Source organism: Pinus tabuliformis, chromosome X (genome assembly GCF_031772625.1).
Source record: "Pinus tabuliformis cultivar Carrire ecotype Pingquan chromosome X, CPIR1, whole genome shotgun sequence".
In the NCBI taxonomy this organism is placed as follows: Eukaryota; Viridiplantae; Streptophyta; class Pinopsida; order Pinales; family Pinaceae; genus Pinus; species Pinus tabuliformis.
Window position 1 is genome coordinate 892,215,888 of NC_142308.1, and position 15,037 is coordinate 892,230,924.

At 34.1% G+C, this 15,037-nt stretch overlaps 1 protein-coding gene across 1 annotated transcript; it reads left to right on the top strand.

Moving 5' to 3' along the window:
- The first annotated feature begins 13,873 nt into the window (after positions 1-13,873).
- Positions 13,874-14,563, top strand: LOC149142557 (antimicrobial ginkbilobin-2-like protein). Its single transcript, XM_089451513.1, has one exon. It carries the CDS (start codon positions 13,874-13,876, stop codon positions 14,561-14,563), a length of 690 nt encoding a protein of 229 aa, XP_089307639.1.
- Positions 14,564-15,037: the final 474 nt, after the last annotated feature.

Consider the following 15,037-nt stretch of genomic DNA (forward strand, 5'->3'; position numbering starts at 1 on the left):
AGCCTTGATTCTCTTTGGTTCATTCTCCCTATCTAAATTTTGTGGCCTCTGGTCAATACTTTGACCTGTTTATATTGTGACCTAAGGAGAATGCCTGCCCCTTGATACAAAAAAATCAACACTCCCTCTAACAAAGGAAAATGCTATCAACCACTCCAACATGTTCCTAAAGTATACAAACTTCTCAATTTTGTCCTTGAAGTGTAAAAACTTCTCAAGATTATCCCTAAAGTGTACAAACTTATCAAGCTTGTCCCTAAAGTATACAAATTTCTCAAGCTTGTCCCTGAAGTATACAAACTTCTGAAGCTTGTCCATGAAGTTTACAAAATTCTCCTTCGGACAAAGGCTTTATGATAATGACAACAACCTGGTTAAATGTAGAAATGCATTGTAGCCTCATTTTTCCCTTTTGAACCATGTCTCACTACTTGACCTCAATGTGCTTCAACCTGTCATTATGATCATCTCTTGCGCCTGATCAAACAATTTTGTGAGAAGTTACTGAAACCACACTACTTCACAACTCATCAAACTAGTTGTAATATACTCAACCTCTGTAGTCCTGAGTGTGACAGATGTATACCCAAGTAGAATCTAAACTGAATCATCATCCTGATATTCTCTTCTTGTCTTCAACACTCTCTACCTAATATAAATCCATATATCCCTATAGTTGTACTTCTTATTTCACATATGATTGTACCATGCAAGTACCTGAACACATGTTTTGCCACAACTACTTTTTGGTCACCCTAACTCGGTTATTCCTCTGACACTAAAATAGATCCTATTGTGGAAATCTTGGATGATCACTCTGGTTTTTGCCAGACTTCTAATCCTAAGAATTAAAGTATCCAAAAAATATCTTTCATCTCAAACTCAGAGGTTAAATCTCTCTAACACATAGGTAAGGCTTCAAATATCCCTCTATCATGGAAACAAATCTTCCTACCACTATTTCTCCCTTTCTCATATAAGTCCTACTCCCATAAAAAATAAGTCATATAATAACAATATCAACCAAGACTCACCAAATATCAATCAAACAAGAATACCATGCCCAAGGTTTCTATAAAGCCTTTTTTAGTTTGCAATCATGAGACTTCTTATCATGTAACTCAAATCTTTGAGGTAGCTCTATGTACACTCATTCTTCCTCAATTACTCCACTAAGGAATTAAATATCCACATCCATTTGGCACAATTTTAAAAGCAATTATAATAGTTCTATCTAAAGTATACCTGACAACTAGAGTAAATGTCTTGTCATAGTATTTGCTCTCTTTCTAGGAGAAACCTTGAATCTCACTTTGTGCTTACTTATGTTTTCATCTACTGCATACTTGTAGATCGATTTTGAATTCACCACTAACCTTCCTTAGATCCAAACATAGTCTTCATTATGGAATCCTTCAAACTTGTGAGCCAGCCTACTCCCTCCAAACTACGATATCTTCCAATTATTAGGCACGATTCAAAATGTCAATACAAATTCTCCCTCTTGAAAACAAATCATACTAGGAGAATACTCTATCACAAGATTTTCTTCATTCTTCCCAATGCTTTCATTTGTTGCCAAAGCCTTGGAAGCCTTTATAATGTACTTGCAACCCTCAATAGGAGGTCATGGAATAAATGATTATGACCCAACAAAAAGAAACAAAGATAATAGACTAACTAATAATAAATAAATAATAATCAAGGAAGGGAGATATAAAATACTTATCTTTTAGTATTATAAGGAAATTTTCAGCTCCCTCTTGATCATTTCATTCTTTGTAGAAATCATATAAATCCATCTGCAAACTCATCATCAACCTCATCCTCATAATAAACATTATGTCATTCCTTTCTTGCATGAGCTAGGTTTTTATTCCTTCAATGGAAACATGGATCTAGGTTCATCTCTTGGGTTTTATTTACAAAACCTAGAGCTTTCTTATCTAATCCTTTTAGTCTAAGTCTACTAGGGTTTACAGACCATAGATTTCCAATTCTTTTTTTATATTTTTTATCTACAACTTTTTCATATGCAAAATCCCTTATGCCTTTACATATGTGATGAAATCCATCATTATTATGAATAAATCAAGGACATGTCAATGTTAATAGTCCATTACAACATATCATAACCTCAACTAGTAGTATATCCACAACATCTTTCAAGGTTCACAACATCCTTCTTCTAAACACACTATCAAATGTAATGCAACATTTTTGAAGGAAACATAGGTCCTCAAAAAATTCAATCCAATATATCTCACTTCAAGTTGTCAAATATTCTTAGCACATGTATAGGAATTTTGCATAGCTCATCCCTTACATTAGTGACATGCTTGAATATATTATCATGTATTTACCCAAGATACATTTTGAGAGAAATCTTCCTTAAATATTTATCGAACTATGTATTAGACACAACTCCAGAAACTTCAAATAATCATATTCATTTTAGAGGTAGTTACCTTGCACCAAATTCTTGAATAATAATATGCAACATCCATGCTTTACAATTTGTCCTATTAGCTCAATCAGCCTTATGACAATACTACTTTCTCATGTTCATTCCTTCATAACCTCCTCATATGAATGAATGCCCAAAATTTTACTTTAATTTCTCGCCATCCAATGATCAAGTCTTTGTTCAGCAATATAAGACTTGCAGTCTACTTAAAAGTAAGAGATTACATTTATTAATAATAACAATTCTAAACCTACCAAAAGAATGATAATCATGAAAATAATTTCTCTTGCTCTTAGTTCAAAAATGCAAGGAATTTCTCCCAGAATTTCACCCTTTCAAACAACGATTATTTCATCCAAGAATATAAACAATATTAGTTTTCCACATATAAGGAATGAAACCTAAGAATAAGGTGTACATAGCCTAAGATTGGAGAAAGAATTTGACCTCCAATTACCATTCTTGATCCTCTTACAGATTGCTTCAAATGATGTCTTTAGGCCTTCTCTTTTGATTACAAAAATAGTAGGAACATTTGAATGATATTAAAAGAATCATCATTTGCACCTTCTGTCCATAATTCGAAGGAACTATATATTTTAATTTTCAAGAGTTTGATTTCCCTTTAATATGCCTAGTCCTTGAAGGCTTTTGATCCTAATCAATCTTCCTAAGGAAAATCCTTAGTCTCCTGCCCTCCTGCACCCAATGTTTGAGGCCTTTAGAGCTTACCTTAGATTCAAACTAAGGAGATTACAACTAAGGCCTTTTGGCCTTCTAGTAATTTTGACCCACTGAGCCTCGAGTTGAGGCTTTAGCTCATATACTTTTGTCTCTACCTAATCACGACTTGAGGTATATGTAGTTCCTATCTATAACTTTCGTCCCTTCTTCAAGGATAGATAGAGGCTTGGATTTTTGTTGACCAACAAACATGTAACTTAATTATTTTGATGGAAAACTTCCTTCGATGATCAAGGATTCCACTTAAGAATCTAGGTTTTCTTCAAGCCTTGGTAAGGTTTCTCTTTCACCTTAGCTCTAATGCCATGTTGACTTTTCAAAAGTCTTATAATTTGATAATAACTTCTTATTATTTCTTAACTTAATCTTTCTTATGTTCACATTCATCGTAAATTAATACACAAAATATCTCAATGGTAGAAATAGTAAATGACAATAGGATCATAGAGAGGTAGCTAAACACATGAGATACAAAATTTTACCCTTGGAAAACCCACTTGGCAGAAAATCTCAAAAATATTTTGCTTACAAAATTATTCAATTCAACAAGAGATACATCTGTTCATTCAAGTCAAAATGAATGTCAAACTAACTAGCAAGAAAGACGTTGTCAAACATGATCAAACTACCTTGTTATCAAGTCAAAAGAATCATACTAGTGTACTTTATTAAGGTCAAATTTTGACCTTCTTCTATGCCCAGATAAAATCATACTTACTACCAGATATGCCCAGAAACACACCCACACGTGTGAGGTCAATAAAGGTAGAATATGTTGGATTTGCCTTCATCAATTCTTGTCCTTTACTCCTTTCCTTAGATCAAAAGATATTGTCTTGTGTGTATAGTCAAATGGTTCTAAGAGGAGGAGGTTGGATTTAAAATATATAAACTTCTCAGGAGGATGAATGGGTGCCACAAAAATCTAGGCCAACTTGATCATGTGGAGGGTCGATGTGACTTTGTTGGGGCTAAAATATTCAAAATTTAAAATTTAAATTCTTTCTTTTGAAAATGACCTGAAGAACATGTCTTGAATTTAATATTATTTGGAGGACTAAAATAGTGATTATGAATATCGACCACAGCTACAAAAATCAACATTAGGTATTACTATTTCCCTAATGAGTTATGCACTATAGTGTTTTAATAATCTCAATCACATCTGATACTAATACCCAAGTGGGTCACCAATTCCTTCAATGAGAATGTTGATTTCTAGTAGAAAACAAGGCTGGAACAATTTTTCAAATCAATAACTACTTCCAATGACATAACTTGACTTCTTTAAAGCATTCAAATCATTAGGCAGTTACACTTGAATGTTTTCAACCAGTAACTTCAATAAAGAAATAGAGATCACAATAAAAACATTGTAGCAAGAGACATCAAAATTTCTTAATACAAAAACCCACAAGGGGTTAAACTTGGTAATATTTCCTTATGAGAGAGAGTTTAATTCATCAAAATGTTCCAGGCAAAGGTCAACGATTGACCACATTATTTTCCAAGTCAAATAGAGTCAAAGGAGAGAAATTTTGCATTCTACTTACAAGTCAAATTCTGGTCAAAGGGCTGAATTTTGGCCTATTGTAGCTTAATCAAAGGGGCTATAATTTTGTCTGAAATGCATCAGTGAAACTTCAGTCAAAATATAGGGTTTGACTCATTTCCAACCCTCATTCAATGTCCCAAAACACAATCTGAATATCTATCACTGAACAACCAATGAATTAGATAGTATTTGACATTCCAAGTCCAATAAAAAACCTAGTCAAACAACAACAAGAATATTCAAGTCAATGCTAGTCAAAGAGAGGATAAGAGAGGTCAAAATTCTCTTGAAACTTTTCTCTTCTTCCTTTGCACATGTGAATATAATGCCTTGTGATTGGTCAAATGGATGAGTTTTGTATAACAAATGAGATCCAACAAATGCCAATTTACATGTTTATCAATAAGTGGGTTTTGACCTTGGATTCAAACCCCTTCAAGTGGTGGTTTTGACTTGTCCAATTGAGGCCGAATTGGACAATTGGAAAATACAAAATTTATCCTTTAGATTTGATAATGAAAATACCAACCAAACCTGCCATTTTCAACACTCCATCTTATCCAAGGAGGTGCTTTTCATTCTCTCTCAGCATCAATATTGAGGATGAACCACATTAGTTGGTTTGAAATGTCGACCAAATCCTAACAATGTGATTAATCTGCAAGAGTTTCTTCTACATTATGGATCACAAAAGTCTTAGATATAACATCAATATTCCTAACCAATCCACTGGTCTGTCGATAATGACATAAGGGGGACATCAAATGTACATGTATCATCATGAGGAAAGATTGATTGCATGAATCTCATCCCACAAGGAAAAAACCAATGGAATCAAGGTCAGAAGACAACCTTGGGTTCAATCAAAAAGGCGAAACTCTCTAAATATATGAAATGGGTTCTTAATCAAGCATAATGACCCAAGAGGGTACTCAAAATCAATATTCCTGACCAAGTCCACTCATCTCACAGTCAAACACGATGAATTAAGAAAGATAAATCAAAATCGGTGTACTCGAACAAACCCACTAGTCTCCTAGTCAAACGCAATGACTTAAGGGATCACTCCAAGCCTCACAACCAAAATCCCTAGTCATATTAGTCTCTCAATCAATCTCAATGACCTAAGGGAGTAACAAGGACAATATTCTTGAAGATAAACCATGGTCTCTTAGCTAAGCCCAAGGAAGATTTCCAATCTCATGATGTTATACAATCAATGCTCCCCCTCTCTAAGAGATGGATTCTTAGCCAATCGAAACTTTTCTCTAAAATAAGAAAACTCCATCTAGGATAGTGGCTCCATAAAAAAATCGACAACTTATTCATCAATAGGGATGTATTTGAGCCTCATAACTCAACTCTAGACAATATTTTGGATGTAATGGTATTGGTCTCAATGTGCTTCGATCTGTCATGAAAAACTTGATTCTCAGAAACCTTACCACAACTTTGATTGTCACAATATACTACGGTCGATTCCAACACCTGACTAAACAAACCAAAAAACAACTTGTAAAGCCAAATTCCTCATAACAGGCTTAATGGGAAGCTATATACTCAGATTCAACCATACTAAGAGAAACTCAAGTATGCTTCTTACTTAACAATGATATCATAGCAGAGCCCAAGCTAAAACAAAACTAGAAGTGTTATTTCTATATTCAATGCATCCAGCAAAATTAACATCTATAAAACCATGAAGCTATCATTCTCGATTATAAATATGTTTCAAACCATAACCAATGGTGCCACGTGGATATGTCAATATATGTTTCACTACAACCCAATGCACATGTAAGTGTTCAACCAAGAATTGGATCAACATGTTCATGACATAGAAAATATCAGGTATGGTGTTAACTAGATAGTTCAATGAGCCAATAAATTTATGATACATAGAGGGAAAAACCATATGATAATCATAATCTCGCAGTCTCTTCAAATTTTCTAACATGGTAGTGTTCATGGAATTTCAATCCGTCATGCTAAATTTCTAAAGGAACATAATGATGAACTTTCCTTTCCTAATAAATATTTCACTAGGATTTTTCCAAATTTCCAAACCCAAATAGTAATGAATAACAGGAAGATCCTTTATCTCAAATTCAGGAATCATCTCCCTCTTACAAATGACAATGTGATTCTCAACCCCTATAAGAAATATACCATCGACATATAATAGAAAAATCAATGGATCACCTTCAAAAACTTTGAAGTACATATTAGGATCAAGATCATTTTTTTAAACAGAGACTCAAGAAATAACATTGAATATGAGAATACCATGCACGACCAGACTACTCAAGCCCATACAACACTTTCTTCAATTTACAAACATGTGCCTCTCTATTATGAATCTCAAAACCTTGAGGTTTTTCAATGTGTATCTCTATTAAGAAAAACATTTTTAACAACCATTTGATGTGGTTTCCAACCTGTAATAGAAGCAAGAGTAATAATAGATCTAATATAGGAGTACCCAAAAAAAAAGAGAAAATATTCTTCATAATCATCTCCCTCTTTCTGAGATAATTTGTGGGCCAAAAATCATTCCTTGAACTTCTTAATGCTCCCATCAGCTGCATGCTTTATTTTATAGATCCATTTGGAAGACACGAGATAATTTAATTCATGTCTAGGCGTGATTTCCCATACACCATTATTTTCTATGGACTAGTACTCTTCAACCATATCATCTCTCCAACCTTTATGTTCAACTACCTCTTCATAGGCGTATGGCTCAGACTCGATGACCTTACTCATATATGTTACATAACCCGAATACTTCTTTGGCCTCTTGACTTCTCTGAAGGTTCCATGAGGTGTTAAATGTCCTTCTACATATTTTAAAGTTCATTCAAGATAAGCTAGTCTATTTCTAGTCTCAGGTACAATGAGTCTTGGTGAATCAACGAAGTCATGTGGTTCATCTGACTCTTCTAGGAGATCATGTTCCATAGGTTCATGAAATCTAGGTTTTGATTCAACATTCTTAAGAGGCATTGACATCTCATTATCAGAGTCCAAGTGTGATCCTTTGAACTTTTGGAAAGCAACATCATCATAAAAAATGACATCCTAACAATTTTCAATTGATCGTTGTCCTAGTACAGACTCTGAAATTATTTGAATTTTCACTATAGCCAACAAAATTTCCCTTCTTCCCAAAAGATTCCAACTTTTTTTTTCTCCTTAGGCACATGAACATAAATATGACAACTAAAAATGATCAGATTTTCAGCATTGGGATTCTCACCTGTGAATACTGCTTGAGCAGTATTATATTCCAAGATTTGGTGTCGACATCTTATTTGAACATAAACAACTATATTTGAAGCTTCTCCCCATAGAAACATAGTCATCTCTTGATCATGAAGCATGGATTTTACAACTTCCATAATAGTTTTGTTCTTCCTTTTGACAATTCCATTCTGTTAAATATTGTAGGGAATTATCAACTCCCTCTTAATTTTAACATTGTTGTAGAAATAAATGAGCTCCTTGGATTTGTATTATCCTCCAATGTTATATCATAATTCCTTGATCCTTCTTCCTGTAGGATTTTCAACATGTGCCTTGAATTTCTGAATTTTTTCAAACACTTCATCATTGGATTTCAAGAAATAAATCCATGTTTTATGAGAGTAATCATCAATGCAGGTGACATAGCATGAATGACCACCTAAGGATTTTTCAAACATAGATCCATAAACATTACAATGAATGAGATCCAAGATTTCTTTAGATCTACTATCACTAACGATAAATTTCCCTTTGACATTTTTCCCTAGAGCCTATCCTTTGCAAACTCCATCATGTCCAATCTTGATTTTAGGTACACTTTTAAAAAATCCTTTGTTCTAAGCTTTATAATGAACATGAGTGTACCTTTGATGTCATAGTTCACAAAGGTTAAAGTTGTTGTGTATCAAGGCTTGAATTAAACATCGAAGCAGTTAATATAGCCCTCATATTCATACATCAATGAATTTGGTAGATTGAAAGGAGGAGTCTTTCTTCCATACTAGGAATTGACCATCAACAAAGGCAATTTGATATCCTTTACCTTCAAGAGATGAAATGGATAATAAATTCTTCTTCAAACTAGGAACATATAAAATATTATTAATAGATACATTACCTCCTAATTTTAATTGGAAGGATGATGAACCAATTTCTCTATCCATTGTCTCCAGGCTCCACCATTTTAGATATATTATTCTCAACTAGTTCAGAGAGATTATCATGATTTCCAGTCATGTGCCCAGAGGCATCCCTCTCCACTAACCACATTTCATTATGACCTATAATAGAACTTGTTAAAGTAGAATAAAATGAGAATTCATCATTACCATAATATTTCTTCCTAGGCCTCTTCATGGATTAAGGTTCATTAAGATTAGTTATAGAAGCATATTTCTTCCCTTTCCCTTTATTACCATCATTTATTTGATGACATCTATTTTGATAGTGACCATATTCTTCCAATGAAAACAATTGACAATTGGAATGCCCCTTCTTTCTTGAGAGGGAGAAGTAGTTCTTAATTTTGGAGAAAGTCCTCTTGCTATAGAATGTCTTGGAGCAGATCTTGAAGTAGGTATTCTACCTATACCTATTTGAAATATTCCAAAATTTAGTCTTCCCTTCCTATTCTTTGAGTGGGCAACAAAAGATTGAGAATATTCACCTCGATTTTGAATATTTCCTTTGGACATGAGATTATATTATTACTGATTGCAAGAAACCCATAATTTAACAAAGGTAGGAGAAATTTCTCTCCCACTAATTCTTGATACAAAAGAATACCAAGATTCTAGCATACCATTGAGTGCTACAACTACTATTTTTTTTTTATAAAGTACCTCTTCTTTAGTAGCTCTGATTTTATCTCATTATTGAGATATTATTATGAAATATGATGCCAAGGTATCATTATTTTTCATATTAACAACATAAAGTTGATTCCTTAGAATTGTAGATTGACTAATATTGTTGATGGTGTATAATCGAGTAAGAGCCTCATACATTTCCTTTGAATATTTATGAACAACAATATAAGGAATTGGATGATCTCTAATAGATTCTAAAATGATTCTCATAACCAACATGCTATCTTCTTAGAAATTGTCCCTTCCTACTTGATCAACTAGTTCGTAACATTTCCTTTCACAATACCCAAGACCTCATGTCTTGCAAGCATAAGTTCAATTCTAGTCTTCCATGCTCTGAAGTTTGTACCTCTTTCAAGCTTGTTTTACATCTTCATGAATGAATTCATGCTGAATATGATCAATCAAGAAAGAATATGTAGGATATCGATGCACTTTGAAGTGATCTCAATGCTCTTAAAGGTGATATCAATGCTCATTTTCCTTCACCAAAGCTTTGATACCATGCTAATTTCTAGTAGAAAACATGACTAGAACAAATTTTCAAACTGATAACTACTTTTGATGAAACAATTTGACTTATTTAAAGAATTCCAATTGTTGAGTAGTTACACTTGAAAATTTTCAACCATTAAATTCAATAGGGAAATATAGATCATAGTAAAAATAATGAAGCAAGAGACACCAAAATTTCTTCGGACAAAACCCCATAAGGGGAAAAACTTGGTAATATTTCCTTATGAGAGAGAGAGAGAGTTCAATTAATCAAAATGTACATTAGAATATTCTAGTCAAAGGTCAACCATTGACCACATTAATTTCTAAGTCAAACAGAGTCGAAAGAGATAGAAAGTATTCATTCTTCTAACAACTCAAACTCTACTGAAAGGGATGAATTTCAACATGTAGTAGCTCGGTCAAAGGGGCTGAAATTCAGTCTAAAATGCTTTAGTCAAACTTCCGCCCAACTGTAAGATTTGACTTGCAGTCAACCCTTGGTCAATGGCCTAGAATACAAATAGAATATAGGTCAATGAATAGTCAATGAATCAAATAATATTTGGCCTTCTAAGTCTAATAAAAAACTTAGTGAAACAAGAATAAGAATATCCATGTCAATATTGGTGAAAGCAGAGATAAGAGGGGTCAAACTTTAATACAAATTTTTTTCTTCTTCTTCCATCCAATATCTGAATAAAACTCCTTGTGATTGGTTGAATGGGTGAGTGGTGTGATACCAAATGAGATCCAATGAATTCCAATTTATATGTGTGTTGAGAGATGAGTTTTGACCTTGGGGTAAAACCCCTACAAGTGGTAGGGCTAACTCGTCTATTTGAGGCTGACCTGGAAAATTAGAGAATATATAATTGCTCCTTTGAATTTGATAATGAAAATACCGACCACAACTACCATTTTTCAACAAAGAGTACTAAACATAAATTTCAGACTGCTCCAACTCCTTCACAAGATTTTTTATCGACTCTCTTACACATGGTTCCATAAATTTTATGAGTGGTGTATGTAGCCAACATTAAATTAATGGAAAATAACACTCCTAACAAACTACTCTATTCTCATTGATATCGAGCCCTCTCATGAGGGAGTAGGCCCAAACAAGAGGGCCCAAATGAGCTCTGATACAAAAAAGAAAATAGGAGAAAAGTATTTTATTAAATCATGTCTATGTTTGAAACGTACAAGAATCTCATATTTATAGTAATAAGATCAATACAAAAGATAGCCACAACAACCTATAGGATAGTGATGCCTACTCAACTCCAATTAACTCCTACGTTGGAAACTAACAACTTTCTAGAATACTACATTGGACCTATGCTAATATACAATAATGCATTAGAACAATACAATTCTTCTATTAACTCTAAAAAACATGCATTGAATTATGTGAAGTATATTGGAAACAATGACAAACCGATTTAGATAGTCTCTATTACCTTAATGACTTAAAAATACGATCTGACTTCACCCAACAATGGTTAGCGCTAATGTTTAAATTTTGGGGTCAAATGCCTAATGTATGCATATCAATGTGTGATTGTTGTTGAACATTGAGTGCTATTGGTTATTGGTTTTTTCTGAAACCTTCCGAGAGCAAGGAATGGCTAAGGTTATTAGTCTCCATTAAATGCAAATATAATTACTTGAGACATATAAGTTAAATGGTTGATGAACATCCATATATTTAGGATATCTATACAAGTAATGAAGATGACTGTGGTAATAGGGCTAGCAAGAATTCAAATCTTAGATTTAGATAAGCTAAGTGACTAAAAAAATTCAATAATACAAATAAACACAAATCCTCATCTATAATATGCAATTAACTACGTAAATTAAATTACAATATTTCATTTAGAGGTGACAATAAAAGATATTATTTCATATGAGATATTGACCTACTTGTAATATTAAAATTCATATCTCCTTGTATAAAAAAAATTAAGATAACGAGTTTTTTTAATAATTTAATTATTTAGCTTATAATAAGAAGAGGTTAACGTGAATTTCAGTGCTAAGCTTTATAGTGAATTACTCTACCCCTTTGCATTTGAAACTATAATATTGTATGAAAAAAATAGATACACATTTTTTATCTATAAACATTTTTTTAGCAATTATATTTATGATATACTATATTTTTGGAAGCTAAAATTACATTCTTTAACATATATATTTTTGACAATTAATTAATTGAAGGGGAAAAACTTCTAAATACCTAAATTCAAATAATTATATTGTAAACATTATAATCATTTATCTTTATATTTTTAAAATAATAAGTAGAGTTTTGTATTTAAATATGGTGTGGTGAAAACATATAGCTTGAAATTTTTTAATATATCAAAATTGACCCATTCATCATGTTGCATATAATCACTTTTCTTCGGAGTTTGTTGAACAATTTTAATTTCATGGTATTGTTAAAAACAAGTAAACTATATTTTTTGCTTCATATATTTGCTATTGCAACTTGAAAGGGCATCTTCGAAGATTGAGAGGCAATTTTTGTTGAAAAAGTTATTTAATCTGTAAATTTGACATAATGTAAGCCATTTCTCTTTATAATAACTCTTTATCTTCTAGTTTGAATAACATTTCATTTACTAATTTTTATATTCAGTAATCTTCAATATGTCACCTAGAATTTATGCCTTATAACATTTCTTTTGCAAATTCAAATGCAATTACTCATTTAACTTATTGTTAACCAAACATTATCTCCTTCCTATTAAATTGTAAAATAGAAGTAAGTTAAATTGTAAAATAGAAGTAAGTCAATGCCGTAGAGACCTTTTAAACTTCAAATTAATTAATTCTCCCTTGAACTTTTAAATTTACAATTTTGAACCTCCTACCATCCAAACATATCAATTCGACTTCGAAGAATGTCTTGCATTTCCGATTCCATGAGTGGGCAAGATTTACCATATGCGGACGATGGATTTATTTTTATATCCAGCGGCATCTGATCTGCCTTCCCTCTACAAGTCAATGAGTTTGCGAATTTCACGATCCGCAGTTTATGTCCAGAGAGTCAAAAGAGCATGCAAGTGGGAGTAGCAAAGCTACAGCAACTCAAACGCACTCCTTTACTGCCCTTTTGAGGAGATAGCGGTCTTTCGATCTGTCCAGCTTTACTGGTTTAATCAGTATGGGCTGGTTCTCCATGACAATCAATATCCACTCTACTGCACAATATTTAATGATGCAAAATTTAAATAATATATAAAAGCAGTCAGATTTGAACCATTCCATCGAAACCACCCGCAACAACAGCAAATAGTACCGCGTAGCAGGATGGATAAGCCCCGCCGCTCTCCACTATCTAATGGCCACATCACTTCCGCCCTACTATCTCGCCTTTTATTTCATTTCTAGAAGTTTACTTCGCCCAATGTTTCTTTTCCACATCAATTCCACTGAATCATCTCGCCTTTTCTCTAAGGAATTGACGTGGCCGACCTTTATCGACGGGGAATTCGGTGAATATCTCTGTCTACGCAATGCATTCTCCATCTATAAAATCCATCTTCCTCATCTTGCCTTTGCATCAACGACTCACAAATACGAAAAATATCTTCTGTTTGTGTCTCTATTCCTTTGTAACCGTTGAAGATGGAAGGAAACATGAGATGGTGGTTTTGCATGGCAGTATTATTGTTATTTGGTCTGCTGCAACTTAACGTAATGCCAGTCACAGCGGCAGATGGGAAATCGGATCCATTTATATACAAACTCTGCAACGACAATAAATACGCCAATGGCACTCGTTACGAGAGCAACGTCAAGACGGTATTGAAGTATCTGGTGAATGCCGCTGCCCCCGGAGGCGGATTCGCGACATATTCATATGGCGAAGTCAACGGCCTTCTCCAATGCCGCGGCGACGTCTCTGAGCAGGACTGTCAAAAGTGCTCCGCTGCGGCATCAGAGATGGCTTATCAAGACTGTGCCAACGCAATTGGCGCCCGGATTCAGTTGGAATTTTGCTTCATTCGGTACGAGAAATACAGTTTTGCCACTGAACTCGATACCAGCGACGTCTATGCTCTTGAGAATGTTAACACCAACGGTGATGTCAAAGGTTTCAATCACACTCTCGAGATTCTCATGAGGACTCTCGCAGGGGATGCTCCTTCAAACGTGAAAAGATTCGCTACTGGATCGCGGGTGGTGGATTCTTCTGTGACCATTTATGGGTTGGAAATGTGCTTCAGAAGTGTTGCGGGGCCGGATTGTGGTGTTTGTTTGAGAGAAGCGATTAGAGATATGAATGAGTGTTGCTCTGCACGGGTTGGAGCGCAGGTGTATCTGGGTAGTTGCACTGTACGCTTCGAGACATATCCCTTCTATAACCAACGCGCCAACCTCCCATGAAGACATATCTAACTCGGTGAGTGAGTGCGTGCTGTGAAATAAATAAAGGCCGCCTCCTCTATTCCCTATATTACCTGCCCTATCTGCGCTTCTACCACAAGGTCACCCATTCACTCCCTGTGTGCTGTCTGCCGTCAACTAAATAAAGGCCCCCGACTGCATCACCTGCCGGTTGCGGTCAAATAAATAGAGGCTCCCGCCTGTATGACATGCCAGTTGCTGTCAAATAAATAAAGGCTCCCGACTGTATGACATGCCGGTTGCTGTCAAATATATCGCCTGCTGGTGATTATATTTGCCCCACTATGTACGTTCCTGTCTAATGGGAATTGTGTCTAAATGCGTATTCTTAATGTAGTTTCATGTTTTTTGTTTAACGTGCATGTGTTGCTGATATTTGTATGATATGTTTAGGTAGTCAGTGAGATAAATAAACATACCGCAATTAAAAATATTGTATTTCAAGTTAGTTTC